Source organism: Helicoverpa armigera, chromosome 6 (assembly GCF_030705265.1).
Source record: "Helicoverpa armigera isolate CAAS_96S chromosome 6, ASM3070526v1, whole genome shotgun sequence".
In the NCBI taxonomy this organism is placed as follows: domain Eukaryota; kingdom Metazoa; phylum Arthropoda; class Insecta; order Lepidoptera; family Noctuidae; genus Helicoverpa; species Helicoverpa armigera.
The window spans coordinates 10,123,451-10,146,453 of NC_087125.1; the positions used below are offsets into that span (position 1 = coordinate 10,123,451).

Below are 23,003 nucleotides of genomic sequence, written 5' to 3' on the forward strand. Positions count from 1 at the left end.
TGTGGCTACCTGCGAAAATGCACCATATTTTGCATTTATCTTTAATTTCATATTTATTCTAATTACGGAAAACGCTAATCTTTAAATACTTCTTACATATTTAGCGTGATAAATATTTGGTACAACTTAATATCTAACGATAAGTCCGTCATATTATCTGATGCTGAAATAGTGATAAGACAGCTGAAATATTGATAATGTTACACAGTCGTCGTTCAAACGTCACGCGGAATTTGTGAATGTGAAAATGGTGGTGTTCTGAATTTGAATTTTAGTGGAGTGAATCTCAATTATCCAAGATGGCTGATCGAGTGAGTTTGTCGGTGAGTCTAGAATCAACTATGTGTTTATGATCTCCATTGTCCAGCTCCATTATTGTTATTTTCTAAGATAAAGTTCCGGTTTCTAAGCATTAGGTACACATGTAGCTAGATAACTATTTCATCAACAGTGAGTTGCGTAAACAGTATGGTCAGCAAAAAAAGGTGAACCCTATACAAGGTAGCTTGATACTTACTACAACATATTTCTTGCCAATTCACTGTAATACCACGAGATATGCAATTAGAATAAATTGTTGTTTAGACCGCAATAGTCCCAGAATTCTATTATGCAGTTTTAATGATTGTACGCTTTAGCCAAATTCTCGCAGGGACCTTGACTGGTCTGCTTACTAGAGCTAACACAAAAGATCAATTTTCTTTTCATTTAGAATTCAATATATGCTTTTCAGGACTTCGTCTGGCTCAAGCCGCCTGGGCGATCAGAATTCGATGTGCCCATAGCTGTGAAAGTGCTCAAAAGCTCTGGTGATAAAATAGAAGTGAAAGATGATGATGGCAACGTATTCTTCGCTTCAGTTCAAAATGTACTCAAGCCTTTACACTCGACTTCTATACAAGGCGTAGAAGACATGATCACTCTTGGCGACCTGCAGGAATACACGATTCTTCATAATCTGCATATGCGGTACAATAAACAGCTTATTTACGTAAGTATTTTTATATCTTACAAAACACCTGTGAAGTGTTTAATAAGTCTTGGAAACCTAGATATGTAAGCACTGTCAGAGAAAGTACTTAATTATCGGGACGGGAATACTGGAACTTTAGACATGGGCCCGTAACAATACATTCAGTTCACATAAACATCCACATGATATTATTATGTTAGCTTGCAACTTATATGTTCTAAATAACTTATTAGTATTTACCTACATGGGTGACGTTATAAGCTTATCACAAAGTAAATAATCATAATTATCGCTAGAATTTTGTGTCACTGATAGTATCTACCATGTATCCTTTTGTCCGTCGCAATAGCTTTCCAATGTTTATTTTGGTCAATGGGGACACTCGTAAACCTATCTCCAACTGGCCTTAACTCACATGCTATGCCTTTATATAGCTATATCTCAACACTAGCGTTTAAACTTTTTAGCGTCCCGTGGTAACTACTGCCCGTACCGGGATAAAATATAGCCTATGTTACTCGTGGGTAATGTAGCTTTCGAATGGTGAAAGAATTTTTTAAAACTGTCCAGTAGTTTTTGAGCCTATTCATTACAACCAAACAAACAAAAAAACAAACAAAGTTTTCCTCTTTATAATATTAGTATAGATAATGAGCTCTGCTACATACATGCACTCTTTTCTCACCCTTCAATTTCAATTTCCAACATAGAGTGTTGATCTATCCATAAAAGACGACCTTAATTAAGAATTTGTTAATTTTGCGCTACAATTTGAGGGGCATCCATGGGTCACTGATAATTAAGTCTTAATCAATTTTTCTGTTCGTTATGGCATTATGCACGAGTACAATAAAATTGATCTTGGATACGGAGAAGAAAAAGGTTTCCTTATAAGTTCCCCTAGTAAATTTTATAGCAGGCTTTTATACCCAAAAACTAACAACGACGATTTTCTTTTCCAGACATACACAGGATCGATGTTAATAGCAATAAATCCGTACGAAATTCTACCGATTTACACGATGGATCAAATTCATTTTTATCAAGAAAGAAGTTTAGGGGATATACCGCCTCACATATTTGCTATCGGTGATAATTCGTACAGAGAATTATTGGCTACGTCGTCCAACCAATGCATCGTCATCAGGTAAACTGGTGTCTAATATCTGCCTATAAAAGTTTATGATTGGCATTTTGTACATAATCATTAATCGCGTCATCAAAATGCGATTAAACTGCATTTACATCGATAAAGTAGTAGGTATGAATTCTCTTTTGTTTATCAATTAAAAGCTAAGGGTTCCGTACCATTTAGGTATAGCATAGCATTACCTACTTGAGTAATTAGCAGACAATAGTCGGAAATCAAAAAGTTACAAAAATACCAATGCGTGTTTACCTCGCAGTCTAGAAGCTAAAATAATACATATGTTAATTATTTGTTACAAGCGGATATAGATAAGAAAGATAGCCAGATAGCGCTAGCGTTTATACTTAAAATTATGAATCCAATTTTTCAGTGGGGAAAGTGGAGCCGGTAAAACCGAAAGTACGAAATTATTACTGCAATATTTGGCCGCAGCCAGCGGTAAGCACTCGTGGATAGAACAGCAAATTCAAGAAACAAATCCTATTTTGGAAGCATTCGGTAACGCAAAAACAGTAAGAAACGACAACTCATCCAGATTCGGCAAATATGTTAACATCTATTTCAGTAAGAAAGGTGTCATTGAAGGGGGTAACATTGATCAATACCTTTTGGAGAAGTCGAGAATCGTTTACCAGAACACGGGAGAAAGAAATTACCACATATTCTATTCGCTCGTCACTGGGCTATCATCGGACGAGAAGAAGAGACTTGAATTGGGACGTCCTGAGGATTATAATTATCTAAATTCTGGCAAAATGTTAACATGTGATGGACGAAATGATGGTCTAGAGTTCAATGACATAAGATCAGCTTTTAAAGTGCTCAATTTCCCTGATAATGAAGTTTGGGGGACATTCAGTCTGCTTGCCGCCATATTGCATTTAGGGAACTTGAAATTCAAAATGATGAGTTCGAACAATATTGAATCCTCCGAGATTAATGATTCTGTTGGTGCCACTAGGATTGCTAATCTTTTGGGTGTTACTAAGGCTAAGCTGTGTGAAGCTTTGACGAGAAAAACGTTCGTTGCTCATGGAGAAAAGGTTGTATCACTACTGACTGTAGCTTCTGCTATGGAAGGCAGGGATGCGTTAGTAAAAGCCATATACGGTCACATTTTCGAGTACATTGTTTCGATGATAAACAAAACACTGTTCAAAGATCAACAACTCACAAGCGGGTCAGTAGGAATCTTGGATATTTTTGGGTTTGAAAATTTCGACTTCAACAGTTTTGAACAACTTTGCATAAACTACGCCAACGAAAACCTGCAACAGTTCTTTGTGAAACATATTTTTAAACTCGAACAAGAGCAGTATGCGAAGGAGGGTATTACATGGACTAATATAAACTATGTAGACAATCAAGAGAATTTGGACATGATAGGATTGAAGCCAATGAATTTACTGTCCCTGATTGATGAGGAGTCAAGATTCCCCAAAGGCACTGACGTTACTTTGTTGTCCAAATTAAACAGCAACCATGGAACTAAGAGCTGTTATATAACTGCTAAGTCTTCCCGCGAGTATAAGTTTGGTATCAAACATTTTGCTGGAGATGTGTCTTACGCCGTACAAGGTAAGGTTAGACACCATTTACTAAGCAATTGCGTTTAAGGCGACTTATAAAGACATGCATTATGTAATCGTGAATGGGGTTTGTCTATTTCAGGTTTCCTGGACAAAAATAGGGATATGCTAACAGCGGACGTGAAAGAAATGATGTTGGATTCAAGTAACGAATTTTTGAAGAGTCTGTTCATCACTGAGTATGCGCCTACGCAGAGTGGGAGCAGAAAAACTGTTTCGCTGAGTCATCAGTTTAAAACATCTCTCGATGCGCTAATGAAGACTTTGTATGCTTGCCATCCATTCTTTGTTAGATGTATTAAACCTAATGAGTTTAAAAAACCAAGGGTATGTATTATAAGGGGCATATCTGGTTTCTTACCTGTTCCATACATTTTTGCTATAACCATGTCTGCATTGATTTCAGATCTTCGATAAAGGTCTTTGCGTTCGTCAACTACGATACGCTGGTTTGATGGAAACAGCTAAAATCAGACAAGCAGGCTACCCAATCCGCTATGGGTACCACGATTTCGTTCACCGATACCGCCTTGTAGCTCCAGGCATCCCACCGGCCGAGAAAACAGACTGCAAAGCAGCTGCAAAGAAAATCTGCTCAACAGTCTTTACTGACGAAGAATATCGTTTTGGACACACCAAAGTTTTCCTCAAAGATTACCATGACACCGTTCTAGAAGAGTTGAGACATAAGGTCCTAATAACAGCAGTGATTAAAGTGCAAGCGAATGCTAGAAGATTTATTTATAGGAAGCGGTACTTGAGACTGCGAGCTGCCGCCATTTTGATCCAGAAGACTTACCGCGCTCGTGGCTACAGAAGTCGATTCCTGACCATGAGGAGAGGATACTCGCGTATACAAGCTGTAATAAGGTCCAGAGAATTGAGAAAAACGTTCATAAACATGAGAGTGTTCTTCAGAAAACTCCAATCGCGCTGTCGAGGGTATCTAATCAGGAAAATGATTAAAGAAAAGGGTCATATTATTAAGGGAACATTGGTTCAGTTGAATAAAGAAAGGGCACAGCTTATCAAGTCAGGTGAAGGTTTAGATGCAGTGGGTGATAATTATGAGAAGCAGTATAGTGATATGATGAGGTCGATATGGTTCGTGAAAGATGTACCGGCAGATAATGTTGAACAGAATACTACGGCGATTGACGATCGATATGTGGATGATGTGTTTGGTTTCCTGAAGGATACGGCGACGCCTGCTGGTACAGTCAGGGGCACTGGTTTTGGAGTGGTGAGTTTACATACACTGTATAATATTCCTTAGATGTTTTATTTTACGAAAGGTGTGCGGCACACCTTTCGTTTCGGCACACATTTAAGGCACACCATAAATGTGTGTAAATTACATGCACATTGGTTTTATATGACTCGGCAATTCGGTTACTACTGAGTGCTCCAGAGTTTACGCATATATAGTATGGTTGAGATAATAGATGTAGTTGGGGCTACTGGTTGGGATTAAGGGTGATGAAGGGTGGTTTTACTTATTTTCGCTTTAATCTTTCAGACATCGACAGCCAAACCTCAAATATCAAGCATAATACCATTACAATCTCAAGAAATGGACGAGGAACCATTCGACGAGTTTAACTTCAGGAAGTTTGCAGCCACATACTTCTTAGGCAACACTACGCACCAATATTCTAGGAAACCACTTAAACATCCTCTTTTGGACCTACCATCGCCCGTGGACAAGATGGCCGCTCAAGCGTTGTGGATTACTATACTAAGGTTCATGGGAGATTTAGCTGAACCGAAGTATGCTGATGATAAGCCTGACAATGTACCTGTTATGTCGAAATTGGCTGACACTCTTGGACGAGCTTTCCAGAAGAGTAAAGAATTTGATGTGAGTATAAACTTCTTATCAACAAAATAACTATCATTGCTTTATTATGTACTGCCATATGTACAGAGAATGACACCAGCACATCAAGACTCCTGGATACCACATGGATACATAAAAAAATCTATGGAAAATTTTCCCAATCAATTTTAAACCTTATACTTTAGAGATAAAGTTGTAAATCTATTAAAGATAGCTTGATAGATCAGCTTGGTGTGGGTACATTCGTACATCGTTATATAGCAGAAACTTTTAGCAAGAATTTTAGAACAAATATTGTTATTTGAGATACCTACTGACAAACAAACTTTATTCCAGGAATACTTGCAAAAAGATGTATCCCAAACCAATAGAAATAAACTCATGTCCAGAACATTGAAGAATCGCTCTAAACTTGACGAAGATTTAATGAAAAACTTAATTAATGACGAAGTTACCAATGACATGTATAGCTCTTGGCTCAACTCGAGGCGAACCACTAATTTAGAAAAACTGCATTTTATTATTGGCCATGGAATTATACGGAAGGAACTCAGGTAAATAATAAAAAACTTATTTCTACCTGCCCTGACTGGTTTAGTTTTTGCAAGGTCTAATTTCGATCTTTCTCGTTCCAGGGACGAAATATTCTGTCACTTATGTAAGCAACTTACTAATAACCCTTCGAAGGCATCACACGCAAGAGGTTGGATCCTATTGTCGCTTTGCGTCGGATGTTTCCCTCCATCAGAACGATTTGTCAAATATCTACGAGCCTTCATTCGTTCCGGTCCACCCGGGTACGCTCCGTACTGTGAAGGTAGACTCATGAGGACCTTCAAGAATGGCCCACGTACGCAACCACCCAGCTGGCTTGAACTCCAAGCTACAAAGACCAAGAAACCTGTCCTACTAACTGTGACATTAATGGACGAATCAATGAAAACGGTCCAAGCGGATTCCGCATCGAACGCCGAAGAAATATGCCAGCAAATAGCAGAGAGTATCGGACTGACAGATTCTTTCGGCTTTTCGCTATACATTACATTGTATGACAAAGTTCTTTCGCTAGGAAGTGAAGGAGAACACATAATGGATGCTATCTCCCAGTGCGAACAATTTGCTAAAGAACAGGGAACTCCTGAAAAGAGTGCACCTTGGAGATTGTTCTATAGGAAAGAAGTATTTACTCCTTGGCACAACCCTGCTGACGATCCTGTCGCTACCAACCTCATATACTACCAAGTAATTAAAGGAGTTAAGTTCGGCGAATACAGATGTAATTCAGAAAAAGATTTAGCCATGATTGCAGCTCAGCAACATTACGTGGAATTTGGACCAAGTATAGATCCAAATATTTTAAGAAGACTCATCGTTAACTACATACCGAACCAATTCCTTCAATCAAACGATGCCGCGCTGACAAAATGGGAGCATTTGGTCACTAAAGCATTCGAAAACTCGACAAGCATTCAAACCAAAATTGATCCTCTGAGGTGTAAAGAAGACATAGTTATATTTGCCAAATTAAAATGGCCAATGCTGTTCTCAAGGTTCTTCGAAGCTATCAAAATAAAAGGTGAAACTATCAATAAGGATATAGTCATTATAGCTGTGAACTGGACTGGTATTTACATTGTAGATCAGCTAGAACATATTCTTCTAGAAATATCGTACCCAGAAGTGACTTACGTAGCATTTAACGCTGATAAAGATTACGACAATATTGGCAGGATAACAATCAGAACAATACAGCAAGAAGAGTTTGAATTCCAAAGTGTAGATGCTGGCGAAATGAGTTCGCTTTTGATATACATGATCGATGGACTGAAGAGGCGCTCTATTTACGTAGTTGCACAGTCAGATCTGCAAGGTTACAGTGACGCATCCTCCTTCCTCAAGTTCAAGAAAGGTGACCTCATAGTTCTTCTACAAGATTCCACGGGAGAAACATTGATGAACACGACTTGGGGACACGGTCTATGTAACGGCGAAGAAGGTTTATTCCCAACAGAGCAAGTTTACATCCTACCCACATTAGAAATGCCCTCAAATACCATTCTAGAAGTATTCAAGAAGGGTAACATAAATACGGAAAAGAAAAACCTTTCGAAATACAATACCATTCAAAGAAAGAGAATGCATACGCTCGAGAATTATTCTAAGCAATATTTCAGGGAGAACCACGATCTGAATTCATCGATATCGAAACAATCTACACTAACGACTGCCAAGCGAGCCATCGCTGGCGACTTATGGGCTCACACTAGAGAACCTTTACGCAAACCGCTCTTAAAGAAAGTACTGACCGACGAGAAACTTTCGAAGAATGCAGTCGCAGCTTTCTTCGGCATTCTCAAATACATGGGAGACATGCCAGCTCCTAAGGCGAGAACCGTGACTGAATACACAGACGAGATATTTAGAGCTGCTGTTACTGACATTAATTTACGCGATGAGATTTACTGTCAAGTAATGAAACAGTTGACAAACAATAGGATACAGTTAAGTGAAGAGAGGGGCTGGGAGTTAATGTGGCTTATGACTGGCAACTTTGTTTGTGGACAAACGTTACTGAAAGAGCTGGTTGATTTCCTCAAGACACGACCACATCCGATAGCTAAGGAATGTTTGAAGCGCGTATTCAAAACGCAGAAGAAGGGAGCTAGATTGTATCCCCCGTACATTGTGGAGGTAGAAGCTATACAACATCGAAGTATGCAGATATACCACAAGGTCTACTTCCCCGATGATACGGACGAAGCTTTCGAAGTGGAATCTTCGACAAAGGCTAAAGACCTCTGTGAACAGATTACAGGAAGATTAAACCTGAAGAACAGTGACGGGTTCAGTTTGTTCGTGAAGATCGCAGATAAGGTGTTCTCGGTGCCTGAAAACTATTACTTCTTTGACTTTATTCATGAGCTTGTAGAATGGATGAAGGCAACGCGTCCAGTACGTGGAGGTGAGTCCCAATTGTGTACAACTATTTTGGAAAAAAAATCTTTTACTGAGCAATTTGTACATCAATCGAGATTGATTAAACGAAGTTAATTGTCATTATCGATACATATGTTGTATCTCTATATGTTGTATCTGTATGTATCTCTTTTTTAACCTTCTTTCTCGTTACAGCAGGTTCACAAATGCAAATGAACTACCAAATATTCTTCATGAAAAAGCTTTGGATTAACACAGTCCCTGGGAAGGATAAGAACGCAGATCAAATATTCTATTTCCCGCAAGAACTTCCGAAATACTTGAGAGGGTACCACAAAATGTCTAAACAAGATCTGTCAGAATTAGCAGCATTGATATACAGAGCTAGATATGGAAGCGACCAATCCTTGCTACCACAAATAACGCATATGCTTGAAGACTACGTACCTTCCGATATGACAAAGATCCAGAATAATTCGCAATGGAAGTCCTCTATAACTAAGGCGTATTTGGAACGTGGTTCCATGACGGAAAATGAAGCTAAAGAACAGTTCTTGAAGAAAATATACCTATTGCCAACTTTCGGCACTGCTTTCTTCGAAGTGAAACAAACATCGGATCCTACTTACCCTGAGATGGTGGTCATAGGAATCAACAAGAACGGTGTCAGTGTGATCCATCCTCAGAGTAGAGTAAGTACCCGTCAGCCGCTGTTATTTTATTGATGAGACCATTGTATTGATTTTTTTAAGAGATTAGGTGTCCCCATTCGAATGTTTAACGCAAATAGTGCCAAGTTCTATTATATATTTTAATTAAATTACTTTTTTCCAGGACGTCTTAGTTACTCATCCATTTTCTCAACTATCCAATTGGTCATCGGGCAACACCTTTTTCCACATGACTATGGGCAATTTCTTGCGAGGAACGAAAATTTTATGTGAAACTTCTTTGGGATACAAAATGGATGACCTGATTTCGTCGTATATAGCTGTTTTGAGACAATTTTTAAATTAAGGTGGATATCAATGAAAATATTTGTAAATTATTTTAATATACTCTATAGTTCATTTGAAAATGTGTGAATAATAAGTGATTAATAAATTAAGTTTTAATGAAATTATTTATTTTATTATTTCATGGTTTGCATTTACGTTAGTCTTGATATAATTGAATAAATTAGGTATATGCATTTAAGGGAGGATATAATGGATTATACAAAGAAGTATTTAAGGTTTATAGATGCGTGTACATAGTTAAAGCACATAAGGGAGTAGCCAACGTACAAAGTACCCAACGTGAGGGAGTCCATAATAAACAGTGACCGAAACGTGAACAAGTGATCTTACTCATGACTACAAAAAACTTTTTTATTCTCGTTAGTTTTATCACAATAACATAAAAGATGTTTTTAATTTTAAATATTGGGTTTGTTTGTTTTGCTATTGTGATTAAACTAATTGGTTAAATATGTAGTGAGAGTTTTTTTGTATGTTTGTTATAAATAGTATATTATGAACAACATAGGCTCTGTATGTACGGTCACGGTGCTACAGTGTAGTCATAATTTGTCATACAGTTAACATAAGAAACTGTGAATGCATTTTGCAACTGACCTTACCTTGGGCAAAGTCGGGTCGGAATACTTTACTTCATTTAGGTATATTATTATACTAGCTTTTACCCGCAGCTTCGCTTCCGTGAACTGACTACTCTACCCTATCCTACCCTACTCTACCCAACTCGCCCCCACTATACCCTATTTTTTTTCTTTATAAGAACCTTCTCCTCTCCTAACAATAACAAATACATCAGAAAAAGAATTGGCCAAATTGGTCCAGGCGTTCTTGAGTTATGCGCTTACCAACACATTTAGCGATTCATTTTTATATTATAGATAAATGAAGTAAAGTACCCCGGCTTCGTACCTGTACAATGCATATAATTTCTTACATCATTTATCCCCATAACGTTACGTTCTTACCGTGCCTTCCGAATCACGGAGAAACACAAGATATTTTTTTGTTACCTTAAGATACCCACCATCCTGTGCGTAAGTTAAAACTTCAATACCAATCTGTGTTTAATAATCTTAGCAAATTCGAATTTGTCTCACATAGCTTAATCTCATAGTCACTCTATTAGAAAGGGACAGATGGCCTCCGTACTAACTGTTTCACTCGGCTCGTTTTTTGGGTATAAGTGCGCAGTCCAGAGTGCTTAGTGCGAGTTTTCGTGAATTTATTTACGGACTCACATGAGAGCGCGTATACTAAGATTTGTATGGAACAAAAACAGCTCCGCCTGGTGTCAAAAATTGGAACCTAAAGTAGCGAGTGCCAGTTTACAAATTTTCGAAATCGAATCGCTCGGACTCTCAAGTGAACGTGACAGGCACGGGATTGGTTTATTTCTGCCGTGATGCGAGTGCGAGATTCAGATTTTGACAGATCGAATAGTAAATAAATGCAAACGCGATCGAATTTAACCAAAAAGTTCTCACGAAGATTTTTGTGGTGAAAGTGAAGTGAGGAGATATTCGTATATCAACAATTAAGTTTTTATTTAGTGAAAATAATACAAAAAATATGGCAGGACGCTTTTTCTTTGCTCGGAGGATGTTTGCGGCCGCAAAGGCCCAAGATGAACGCAACAAAAGCGCCAGAATTGGGGCAAGGGCTTGCGCATTTTTTAATTCGTTAGTTCACCTCACGGAGACGCAATATAGACATAGATATAGATTGTCCAAGAAGAGTTTTAAGTTCTTGTGCAGTTAACTGAGACAAAGCACAAATCTAAAATCCACTCTACGTGTTTCCTTGGAACATAAGGTACCTATTTATCAATTCATGTAAGTTACAATATCAATTTCCAAAACAAAACTAGGTATGTATATGATTGAAGAAACTTTCTCCTTCTTTTATTTGCAGGTGCTTACCGCTTTAGTCTTTTTTGCCACTGGATCCTATCAAAGGCCAATTAGAGAAGCAAAGCACGTATCCCAAAAAATGTGCAGTGTGTATTTAGAACAAGTAACTGAGGTTCTGACTCATAGAAATATATAAGCTTCCCTAGCACTCCAGGTGCTAGACAAGAACTTGTCTTCATTTTAAATTAATTAATTTAAAACAACTAAAAACTTTTTTCGGGCGTCACGTCAAACATAAACAAAACATCCAAACAATAACCCCAAAAATTTTGAAAGACAGTCGTCCCATACGATTACATGCTAAAATGACGTCTTTCTAAATTTGGTAGGTTTATCCCACCAAGCGAACGGAACACCAACCTAACAAAAATGATCATCGCTATTCGCCGTGAGGAAACGTGATGCGAGTAATTTGCGAGATGGCAACTCGCACTCGCATAAATATTGCATTCGGTTCGTTTGAAGTTGACTCGCTAAACTCGACAGTGAAGTCATTCGCAAAATTTTGTTCAACTCGCACTAGGCACTCTGTTTACTATATTAAGGCTGATTTACATTGAGTCAGTAACTGACGTCAGTGTAGACGCCGAAAACTGTCGCGTGCTATTTACACGAAGTCAGTGTAGTGTCAGTGTAGTGTCAGTGTTTCGTCAGTAGTACTGTACTGACTTCAAATCAATATACACGATGGCAGTGCCGGGTCAGCACTGACTTGTCAGTGGACTGACGTCAGTTACTGACTCAATGTAAATCAGCCTTTATGTCTATGGTTACTACACTTGTGTTACGTACGAACAACCGGGCCTTAATGTGTTAATGTCATACATGACATGCGCCACGGCTGTCTGTAGGTTAGCTGTCAGTTGAACTCTTGTTTATTTTGTGTTTGTTGTTTTTTAATTTATCATTTAGCAAACCGAAAATACATTAGAATATTGACTGTTTCGATAACACATCGACACAAAAATGAGCTCACAATCCTTGAATTTTATGTTAGAAGATGGTCTTAATCTGAGGTAAGTAGGTATCATTTACTAAGTACCCTCTATGAATTATATTTCTTGTGTAATAATATACTTATTTATAATTTTTTAGATGATAATCAACCTACATACAACAATTTAATACTAAAATCCACAAAAGATGCCAGGAATGTAAGAAAATTGATAGTTAATTAATGATCGTTTAATTTCAGGGATGTGGTCACTACTGGCTCTATTCTGCAAATAAACCAAGATTATGATGAATACGATTTAACATCGGAACGAAGAAATGACGACGCTCTGAAGATTGATGTCCTTGGCCAACCAGTAGAAAACTTTGCAGTGTTTGCTGAAAAACTTGTAGCCATTGACAAAAATGATTATGTGAAAAAGAAAATAATTGAAGAAGGAGGTGGTCAACCTCTTCATGAAGGTTGCACTGTTTCTATTGCTTATTCTGGATACTGGGAAAACGCTCTAGAACCATTTGATATAGTTTCAATGAAGAAGCCTATGGTAAGTTGGAGCAAAAATAATTCAACTGGACTTTTCTTGCATATAGTAGTATGATTTCAGTCTTTTATTTATTTGTAATAATTTAATACTTTATTTATTTTTATTCAAAATTCTTCTCCCTCTTTTAGATTATGCTGATGTCTGCTTTCTCCTAGAGGCTCCTTGTTCCTAGAGGCAAACCCTGTCGCTCGTCTGTATCTCTCCTACTTTCTATCCCTCCTCATACTTCTAGCCATTATGATGGATCCTTCACTGTGCGCTCTGTAAGGCTTTGGAACGCTCTGCCTCACAGAATACGTGAGAGCAAATCGTTAGATATCTTCAAGAGACGAACTAAAGAACATTTCCTGTCAATATGACCTTATTTGTATGTATGTATTTATTTATTATATCGTATGTATTGTATATAGGTATGTATATATTTTGTTATGTAGTTTTGTAGACATTAATGTTGTGCACTTCTAACTTACTCTTTCTATCACATCTCTCTATCGCTCTAAGGTTTGCTGTCAGAGAACTCAACTCTGGGTTAAGCTCGCCTTTGTACATAACTTTTCTCTATTGTGTGTGTATTAAAATATGTATTGTGTACAATAAAGAATAATAAATAATTCAATTAAATAAATTATACAAGTTGTGTAGTATGTATGTTTTCATATTCTTATTTCAGGAAGTGGACCTAAAGGATAATGGGTTGTTACCAGGCCTGGAGATGGCTGTAAACTCAATGTTGGTGGGTGAAACATCCGTGTTTCTTCTCTCATACAAAGTAATGTATGGTGACTTGGGGGTTCCACCGAGAATCAAACCTAAAGCTGACTGCGTATTTTATATTAAAGTTGTTAGGAGCATCATAACTCCCCAAAAAGGGTAGGTGGTAAATCATTTACTTGCAGTAGCAAAGTTTAATGAAGTTTTGTAATTATTTTGGTTATGAAATCTAATTTTTGATATCCTACTATAATCACCCTTTTTTTTCTAGAAATTAATATAATGTTTGACCATTACAGGAAAATTAACTTCTCAGAAGCAAACATGTTCCAAAGAGTTGAGCATGAAGTCAAACTGCTATTAAGCTCAGGAATCACATTATTTCATACAAATAATTATACAGCAGCCATTCAATTATTCAGGAAAGCCATCAACATGCTCCACAAATGCCGTCTTGCTGATGAAAACGAAGAGAGGCGGCAAGAAAAATTATTAAAAAAATTGTATATTAACTTGGTTGTTTGTTACAACAATGTGAAGCAACCACTGAAGGCTTGCACTGCCTGTAATGAGCTGAATAGACTGAGAAGCCTTTGGAACAATCCAAAGGCTCTATATCAAAATGCTAAAGCTTTAAAGATGATTGGTGAATATGAATCAGCCATCAAAAGACTCCAGAGAGCTAAGGAATTAAAACCTGACAATGAAGAAACAATAGCAGCAGAATATGATTTGTTGATGAAAGCATGGAATGATAGTAAAGAGTCAAAGAAAAAAACTGAACTACTACAACAGGCTGAAGATGAATTTAAAAAGGAAGTCGATGAATTGATTAGTAACTTCAAAAATAATGATAGTGAACATCAGTTGATAATACCATCTAGCTTCGGCCCAGATAAAATTGCATATTTCAGGGAAGTTTGTATCAGGGAAAATTTATTTATCACTAAACATGATAAGAGCGAAGTACCATGTAAGGATGAAAAACCATCTAATGAAGAAAATTCGTTTGAAATTGTAATGCAGAAAACTACTTTGGGATCAAGTAGTAATTTTGTTGATTAGGTATTCCACGCGAACGAAGCCGCGGGCAAAAGCTAGTACGCTATAAGTATGGGCGCAGGGTGAGACAACTTATTTTTTATAATTAGTAAACTTCCCGGTGGAAGCCCCAAAATCCAGTGAACTTACGCTTCCAGTCCTAAGGACAGGTTTTAGAGATGGAGCCTTAACTATAAGTAATGTGATACATACTATTAAAATAAATTTGAGGACTAATCTGTTGTTTTATTTGCTATGCGGCCTAGAGTTAAGCACTTTTAAAGTAAAAAAAATTGGTTGCCTGTAAAGTCGGTATACGGGCGAAAGTTTTACGTGACAACGACTTTGAGTCTCTCTCACTCTTAGGCGGGCTAAGTGTGCTCGAGTGGAAGGGACGCGTGCCTTTCACTTTTTGTGTCTGTCTCTCGCTCTTAGGCGGGCTAACCATGCCCGAGTGGAAGGGACGCGTGCCTCTCACTCGCTCTCATTGTGAGCGCATAACGTGAGCGGAGCGTAACGCAGTTTCTTGTAGTGTCACCCGGCAAACCAATTTATAAGTCGTTGTCACGTCAAAAATAAGTTTGAAGATGAGATAGGTGGGACTGTCCCTGCAGAGGGATTCAACATGCCTACATGCCACTGTGGTGTTATGGGTACAACATGTTACCACTCCAAAATTCTTGGTACTATAATAACTAAGGCAGTTGTCCTACCAACAACGAGAAAACGACTAAAGAAACGTACAATAGATATACTTTCCAAGTGAACAAAAGAGATGCATATACAAATAGTTGATCGCTGACTGTTCACACTGCCGGCGAGCACTCGCTTCACTAGTTTGTCGCTGAGCGACAAAAGCTATGAAAGATAACACTCGCCAAGCGTTTAGAACTCACGCCGAGAGAGCAACCAGTGGTCATTTCTCTGCAGTGCGTATCTAGCGAGCGAGTGATGCGAGTAATCGCCCGCCTCACTCGCACACTCGCTTATAACCGAGCTACACAAATATCGGAACTACGCACTCGCTCCCCGCGTCTCGCTAACTCGTTTCTAGTTCTAGCTCTACTCGTTACTCGTTGCCGGTGAGACAAGTGCCTAAGAGGATTCTGTCTTAATAAAATCATTTTTTTTATTGAATTCAATGGACCTTCATGTGGTGAGTGAATTATAATGGAAATAAAAGAAGTTTTTCAACAAAATTATAGTTTAATGCGTAATTACAATTTTTCATAAAACTAATATGGACTACTATCTATTGGCGCAACCATACCATTGTCTCAACAAATGCAACATTCTTATACATTATAGTTTTGTAAATACAAATGCATTTTACAGAACCAACCCCGATTTACATTGAACACGTTCCAGCGTTGTTTTTAGCCAAGATTAGTTCTGTGTGGGAAGATTTAAGAGAACATTTTGTCCTTGCGGTAAGTAAGTAACATTGCGAGATTTAGATAGTTGGTAGGCGATGTCTTCAGCAGCTTCGATACGTCGGAGCTCGACTAGACCTTCACCAGCCTGGCCGAAGGATTTGGCGAGTAGGACAGCGGCTTGGGCGTCACCCTCGGCAGCAATAACGGCCGCCTTCTTTTGTTGTTCAGCCTTTTCTACGAGGAATCTCGCCTTCTCGGCTTCTTGTTGAGCGACCTGCTTCAATTCGACGGCCTGTGTGAACTCCTTGCCGAAGGTCAAATGTGTAATTGAAATGTCGTCCAGGATAAGGCCGAACTGCGCCGCTCTCTCAGTCAAACTCTCGTTGACTTTCTGTGATACAACCTGTGAAACACAATTGGGTTTTGTTACGTATAGATAGGTAAATCATTTTGTAATGAAATGATAAGTTGCACGGCGCTGTCATCCGTTTTTATTCCTTAGCATCTCAAGACACATAAACTCAGATTTGCCATTGTTCACGCAAGCACGTTCTCGTTCGTCGAAAACGGCTGGTGATATGCTTACGTAGGGCAGCAGGGTGGTAAAAGGCGTAAAAGTCGGTAAAAGAAGTTAGCTATAATATTATTACGAACTTTATGCACAACTATTAAACAAAATCATTCCTTGATCCTGATTGGACGGCTGAAGAACATGGCCACCTAACCCGCAGTATAGACGATTGATAATCTTATAATTACTGGTATACAAGCAGTTAATAGAAAACAATAGTTTTCTGGAATATTCTAGGCACTAACAGAATTATCTTACCTCTCTTTGTGTAATAAGCTCTCCAGCATCAAACTGCGCTACCACAGCCTTCAGGACCTCAGAAGTGATGGAAGGCAGTACTCGCTCATCATAGTCAATACCGAGGATGGTATAAATCTTTGGGAGCTGGTCAGGGATCGGTCTGAACAGGATACGGAGAGTAATGTTCACATTTTGAAGATCTGAAACATGTACAAGTGCATATTTAGAAAAATCATATTATAGCACATTAACATTATAAATGAGGGAGTATAGATATTTTGTTACTCTTTCACGTGAAGCCTGAATGGATTTTGATGAAACTTGGGAGAAATAAACTTAAAACACCACAATAAAGATTAAACTACTCAAATGTGGGAAATAATTCTTACACTGAAAGCTACATCAGCTACATGTGGAATGAATTTTCATTTATTTTATTTTAGGTATTCATTTTAAATGATTCAGTTAAAAATTACCTTTGCTTCCAGTAACGGTGGGAACGTTTCTAGGGCGGGATCTGATGTCGAAAATGATTGGTCTCTGCACCCACGGGACAAAGAAGTGGGTGCCTTCACCAACCACCAAGTTTTTCACACCAGCAAATCTGTCGAAGATCACAGCCCTGTGGCCACCATCAACTGTAAATTTAGAAAATAAATGAATATCTATTCAAAAGTTAGTGTTCTGTGTTACGTACTAGTTTGTACAAAACGTGCATGTGTGATCATTTCCTACCGTTGAGAAATATAACTGCTTGTATATGACTGATAATAAAACAATAGAACATCAATTGTGTCTCGCATATATCTGAGCTCTGATATACAACAGGCTAATAGCCTATTTTTTCAAGCGCGGATCTAGCCCTCAAAAAAGGTTGTGGTCACAGTTCTAGAAAATCAGCTAAGTATAAGTCGGAGCATGAACATGCTCATTAACAATCATGCAAGTCGTTTATGAACTCTTGAATTCGATTATTTCCTTTTTTTGAGCATTAGGACTTTGGCATTAGGAATGGAAATAAAATTAGGAGGAAATCGGACCCGATTAAAAAAAAAATAGTGCTAATCTAATAATGCTAAAAACGTATTTTTTTAGGAATAAGCGCATATTATGCTCAACATCAGTTCCGTCTCTAGCTTATGCTCCGGGTGCTATCATTACTAAAGCACCCCTATGTATGGATTTTTAGATTTTGTTGTAGTTATCAAGTTATAAAACCAAAAGCGAAGACGCAGCATAAAACCGTATAAAGTAGCGCGAGCGCAGCGAGCGCGAAATTTTTGAGTTCTGTGTCACAAACATACCTAAAGAAATATTTAAAAAAGTACTGTGAAATTAAGAAGCTGTGAGGGAACAAGCGCAAAATTTTGGAGTCCTGGGGCACGAAATGACCCTAACCAGTAAAAAAGAAGCCTCTGGTAAGGGAAAAAACCGCGAGCGGAGCGAGCGCGAAATTTTTTGAGTTGTGGAACAAAAAGTATCAAAACAAGTAAATAATGTAAAATAGTGCCTATTGTAAATAATAATAATTTTATTGTAATAGACAGCTGTGTTGCTGGGAAGTTTGTTCTTCACCGCTTCTTCTCAACCAGAAAGTGCTGAAAGAGGGCGTTATGGGGGTGCTATCCTTTTCTACTTTCAATTTTAACTTAAACTAATCGAACGTTTTCGACATTGGACTTAAACCACCACAAAATGAAGAAGCCGCGAGCGTAGCGAGCGCGTATTTTTTTGAGTTATGGGACACAAAAGTACCTAAAAACTAAAGCTGTTAGAAAAAAAATAAACCTCGAATTAGTAAACAACAGTCATACAATTTCATGCAATAAAAAAGTCTTATTTTGTTCCCTTGTGTTATCATCAGCCTATCGATCCCAAAAGACCGAAAAAGTGTGACGTCACAAGTCTATTAAGGTTGTGGGCATGCCCATCATGCCCACAACGGTGGATCCGCGCTTGTATTTTTTACTGCCATAGTATATGACTTTTATGAGTGGTTGAATTAACTATGGTTCAACCATTTACCTGTGATACTTGGAATGTCATCGTAGTGTATGTTAATCTTAAGGATAAGTACATGTACTCCAGCTGTCATATATATTCTCCATATATATTCTCTTGGACCTTGGTGATGATGATGAGACATCCATTTTTTTGACGACCCACTGACCTATCATACAAACAGAATAAGAAGATATTTACCATTATAGAGAGCAGAGTTGACGACTCCTCCAACGAGCGCCACACCCAGGCCCACTTGTCCAATTCGGTTGAAGAGCTGAGCAGCCATTTCTAGAATAAACGAATAAACATTCTAGAATAAGCTGGTAACTAATTGTTTTATTCAAATAGTGCGATTATCGCTTGCGGCATCACGGGCACTATTGCAGCATCGAAATGTCATTAACATCATACAAGCTCCGAATGAAACAGACCTCGTCAAAATATATTCGACACTTATAAATTGATATAATAGCCACTCATTTACAATATTATACAGTACTAAACTTCGACAGGCAAAGGAGTTCAGTCATAAACCCAAAAATTATCTAATTCCACGATATGTTATCTAACCTCAAAATACGCTTCGGGAGGCGAGTATATTTTTTTATGTTTTTACCAAGAATTACGTCTTCAAAATATCTCACCTTTGTACTTTTATTGTTTATATATCAATACTGATTTGATATTAATTATTATTTAGTAAATTTCGGTCTCAAATTCTATCTAAAACCAGCAAGACCAACCACAGATAAAAACAAGATTATAAATAACGTGCTACGTTTTGTTCACTATAGAAATAACGGAACGTTAAAAAATAATAGAGGGGCTTATCAACAAAATAAGAGGTACAAAATTATACTGATAAAAATAGTTATCGATTTTTTATTTAAAATGAATTCAACACATACATTAAGACAGTCCTTTTAGTAGGTGTTTTTTTTGTTTTCTACACAAAAACAAAACGTAGTTTTTACTTCTCTCCTGCTGAAAAATGAATGGCAATGCACTGTGTGCCAGTATTTTTGATTTCTTTTGAGTTTTTGTAAGGAGTATTTATTTGAAACTAGACCTTGGACTTGAGTTTAATTAAATGATTTGAATTAAAGCACAAGTGATTAAATTAAAGCTGAAGATAGTTCGTGCAACTTATTAACCAGCCGGTAGGCACCTGGGAGGCAACACTGAGGCTGTTTGCTGCTGCTCCACTGGAGATGTGCTATGCAGCTATGTTACGAAAATGTACCTACCTAGTAGCTTAGCTGTGACTGTTTTCACAGATGATAAGCTATGTAGCGATAACAGTCAGATGAGCCGTTGTAGCAATTTAGCTGTGTGAGGTAGATGCGCAGCTCGAGCTACGAAATATTAGCTGAGATGCGTATTCATAACACGAATATAAAAACAGTAGAATCCGTTTCCAACAGTGCTATGCTATGTGCACCAACAAATATAAAAACTAAGAATTAGGCACCTATATAACGAGCTGCTGTGCAGAAATTGTTAAGCTAGACATTTTGTAATTTCGATATTTCCCTAGCTAAACATATCGTTAAATCAAAACAGTGCAGTTAATTTCCAAAATAAACTATGGGTAGGTACGATACACGTTATTGCATTAGTTAAATCAGCAAACAAACCGCTAATACGGTTAACTGGAACCAGATGGTAATTGAACGAAAAATAAACAATGGGGGATAATCGTTCGAGTATGTTGGGGGTCGACCGTGGGTGGCTCAATTATGCAATAACTAGCAATGAGCAAATGATTCGACAAGTGCATTCGTACTTCATGCATTATTCATGACTAAATCATTTAAGGAATTATGTTGACTTATTCATTGGCCTTAAAAAAACACTTCAGATTAATCACCTAATTAAAACAACATTGTCAATTTGTTTATGTATAAAGTCAACGAACTTGTTGACATTGTAAGTTTATGATGTTAATGTTGACTTATTACTGGATAGATAATGCATAATCGTTATTAAATGCATATTAATAGTTTAGTTTGCACAGCAAATCGAGTGCCGTGGTCGTTTGGCAGTTTATTTTAAGTTGAAGACAAAAGTTTCGAAATGCGTATGAAGGTACCAGAAGTGAGAAGGTGCTGCTGCTGTTTGCCTTTGCGACATGGCATCGTTGTGTTTGGATTAATTAATATTGTAAGTAGTTTCTATAAGTAAGCTTACCTACCTACCTTCTACAATTTTTTAAACCCAGACAGACAGTGTTCCACTCTGTCTGTAATTTAATTCAAGTTAATAAGGGCGGTCCCCTACCATTGAATGACCCAATTCTTTGCCAAGGAATTCCTGGTGGGAATACCCAACGACACTTTGCATGATCTTGGAATCGAAAAAAATACCTCATGCTGTGCTCTTGTTGTAACGATCCCTTGAGTAGAGTGTTAAGTTGATATTTTGGGTTTTTGGTACGTCATTCAGACATAGGTCCTTCCGGCATAAAGGGTTAGGCTCATATCCAGTCGGGTTTTTGGGGTGTTCCTAATTCTTACAAGGGTTTTTGTTTGAAGCTCACATTTTGCAGTTCAGGTACAGACCACTTTATCATAACACGGTCTTTAAAAGCTGGGGTTGAACTACCACTTCGAAAAAATGGTCTAAACCTAGCATTAAAGCCGGTACTTTTTAAAATCACGTTTTATTTGTTCACCATTAGAGCCAAATTAAGCTTACCGTGCCACCTTTTTTTTTTTAAACCACGTTTTATGTTTGACCATGGAGACCACGCTTACCATATATTTTTCAAACCTGCAGATATTCTCACTGGCTGCAGTAACATGTCTAGTTATAAGGACAGAGCTGAAGAAGTCCCAGTTGCTGGATGGGTCATCGCTAGAGGTGGTGACGTCGACAATATTGTTCAGTATCTTTGGTATGAGTGTTATTTTGAACATTATGCTGCTATTTGCTGCTTGTCAGGTAAGAAATTTTCATAAGAATAAGTATAGTTATCGGCACGGATATTGAGCTCTCGGCGGAAGAGTGAGGATCGCTTTGCGCACTGTACACATAAATATAAACCAATAAATCGCTTCTGCGCAGGTGAAGGTCAGGGCTCAATATCCGTGCCGATAACTATACCTAAGTATTTTCAAACAGGTTAATAGGAATTACCTACCTATCTACCTAAGTACCTTAAAAAGTCGTGGTGGCCTAGTGGGTAAAGGACCAACCTCTCAAGTATGAGGGCGCGGGTTCGATCCCAGTTCAGGCAAGTACCAATGCAACTTTTCTAAGTTTGTATGTACTTTCTAAGTATATCTTAGACACCATTGACTGTGTTTCGGATGGCACGTTAAACCGTAGGTCCCGGCTGTCATTGAACATCCTTGGCAGTCGTTACGGGTAGTCAGAAGCCAGTAAGTCTGACACCAGTCTAACCAAGGGGTATCGGGTTGCCCGGGTAACTGGGTTGAGGAGGTCAGGCAGGGCAGTCACTTCTTGTAAAGCACTGGTACTCAGCTACATCCGGTTAGACTGGAAGCCGACCCCAACATGATTGGGAAAAAGGCTCGGAGGATGACTACCTAAGTACCTTGGTATGTAGTCCTGAGATCTTTGTAAGTACAAACATTTTTTACGAGTCAAAATCAAATACCCAGTCAATTTTTGTGTCTGAGTAAGTTTGTCTTTTGACTGTTCTTATCTCAAAACAGTAGGTATAGGTACAGTCGATTCACTTTGTTATGAACATACTTAATCCAAGTGCGATTCGGGTCATTTGTTGTATGAGTCATTATGTTGTATGAGGTACGGTAGGGGCCTCATTTCAAGATAGTATATTGAAATGCAAAATATTTTTTGGCTGACTTTCTTTTTTTAACGAATTGAACGAACGTTTTGATTATTCTCTAGCGTCACAATAATTATATGGGTAGGTTTATATACATATAGGTATAGATATTTCATTTGCAATAAACTGATAATCTGTGAGTAGCATAGATTACGAATCCATCTGGACAAAGTAGGCTACCTACTTAGATAACCCTAAGGACTTCATAATATTTGATACATTACGCATATCGGTTCTTAGATAGCTATAACCAATCAGCTTACTAATGTATTTTTGATACTCATCATCATCATCATCTCAGCCATAGGACGTCCTCTGCTGAACAT

At 38.0% G+C, this 23,003-nt stretch overlaps 4 protein-coding genes across 8 annotated transcripts in view; 3 read left to right on the plus strand and 1 right to left on the minus strand.

Annotated features, from left to right (window-relative positions):
- Positions 1-164: 164 nt before the first annotated feature.
- Positions 165-9,609, plus strand: LOC110371058 (myosin-VIIa). Of its 2 annotated transcripts, none has more exons than XM_021327141.3 (11): positions 165-323; positions 734-991; positions 1,936-2,120; positions 2,494-3,701; positions 3,795-4,039; positions 4,119-4,955; positions 5,232-5,573; positions 5,889-6,106; positions 6,188-8,514; positions 8,685-9,181; positions 9,324-9,609. In XM_021327141.3, the coding sequence occupies exons 1-11, from the start codon at positions 300-302 to the stop codon at positions 9,504-9,506; spliced, it is 6,324 nt and encodes a 2,107-aa protein (XP_021182816.3). In that variant the 5' UTR covers positions 165-299; the 3' UTR covers positions 9,507-9,609. The 2 variants fall into 2 exon arrangements, with proteins under 2 accessions (XP_021182816.3, XP_021182817.3); XM_021327142.3 differs by having other exon boundaries at positions 8,688-9,181.
- A 2,645-nt stretch (positions 9,610-12,254) lies between these two features.
- On the plus strand, positions 12,255-14,906 carry LOC110371103 (inactive peptidyl-prolyl cis-trans isomerase shutdown). Its single transcript, XM_021327212.3, has 4 exons — positions 12,255-12,434; positions 12,614-12,917; positions 13,588-13,787; positions 13,928-14,906. Exons 1-4 carry the CDS (start codon positions 12,385-12,387, stop codon positions 14,691-14,693), a joined length of 1,320 nt encoding a protein of 439 aa, XP_021182887.3. The 5' UTR covers positions 12,255-12,384; the 3' UTR covers positions 14,694-14,906.
- Positions 14,907-15,855: 949 nt separating this feature from the next.
- Positions 15,856-19,663, minus strand: LOC110371093 (prohibitin 1). Of its 3 annotated transcripts, none has more exons than XM_021327193.3 (5): positions 19,505-19,663; positions 19,059-19,148; positions 17,333-17,494; positions 16,875-17,056; positions 15,856-16,448 (listed from the first exon to the last, which is right to left on the minus strand). In XM_021327193.3, exons 2-5 carry the CDS (start codon positions 19,144-19,146, stop codon positions 16,056-16,058), a joined length of 825 nt encoding a protein of 274 aa, XP_021182868.1. In that variant the 5' UTR covers positions 19,147-19,148; positions 19,505-19,663; the 3' UTR covers positions 15,856-16,055. The 3 variants fall into 3 exon arrangements, with proteins under 3 accessions (XP_021182868.1, XP_049706513.1, XP_049706514.1); XM_049850556.2 differs by lacking the exon at positions 19,505-19,663 and adding an exon at positions 19,431-19,454; XM_049850557.2 differs by lacking the exon at positions 19,505-19,663 and adding an exon at positions 19,292-19,316.
- A 1,175-nt stretch (positions 19,664-20,838) lies between these two features.
- LOC110371081 (uncharacterized) overlaps positions 20,839-23,003 on the plus strand; it is a 79,512-nt gene continuing 77,347 nt past the window's right edge. The window contains exons 1-2 of one of the 2 annotated variants that reach the window (XM_064035238.1): positions 20,839-21,023; positions 21,639-21,803. In XM_064035238.1, coding sequence (XP_063891308.1) covers positions 20,937-21,023; positions 21,639-21,803 — 252 coding nt within the window. In that variant the 5' untranslated portion in view covers positions 20,839-20,936. The remainder of the gene's footprint in view (positions 21,024-21,638; positions 21,804-23,003) is intronic. The other variant, XM_021327172.3, reaches the window with a different exon arrangement.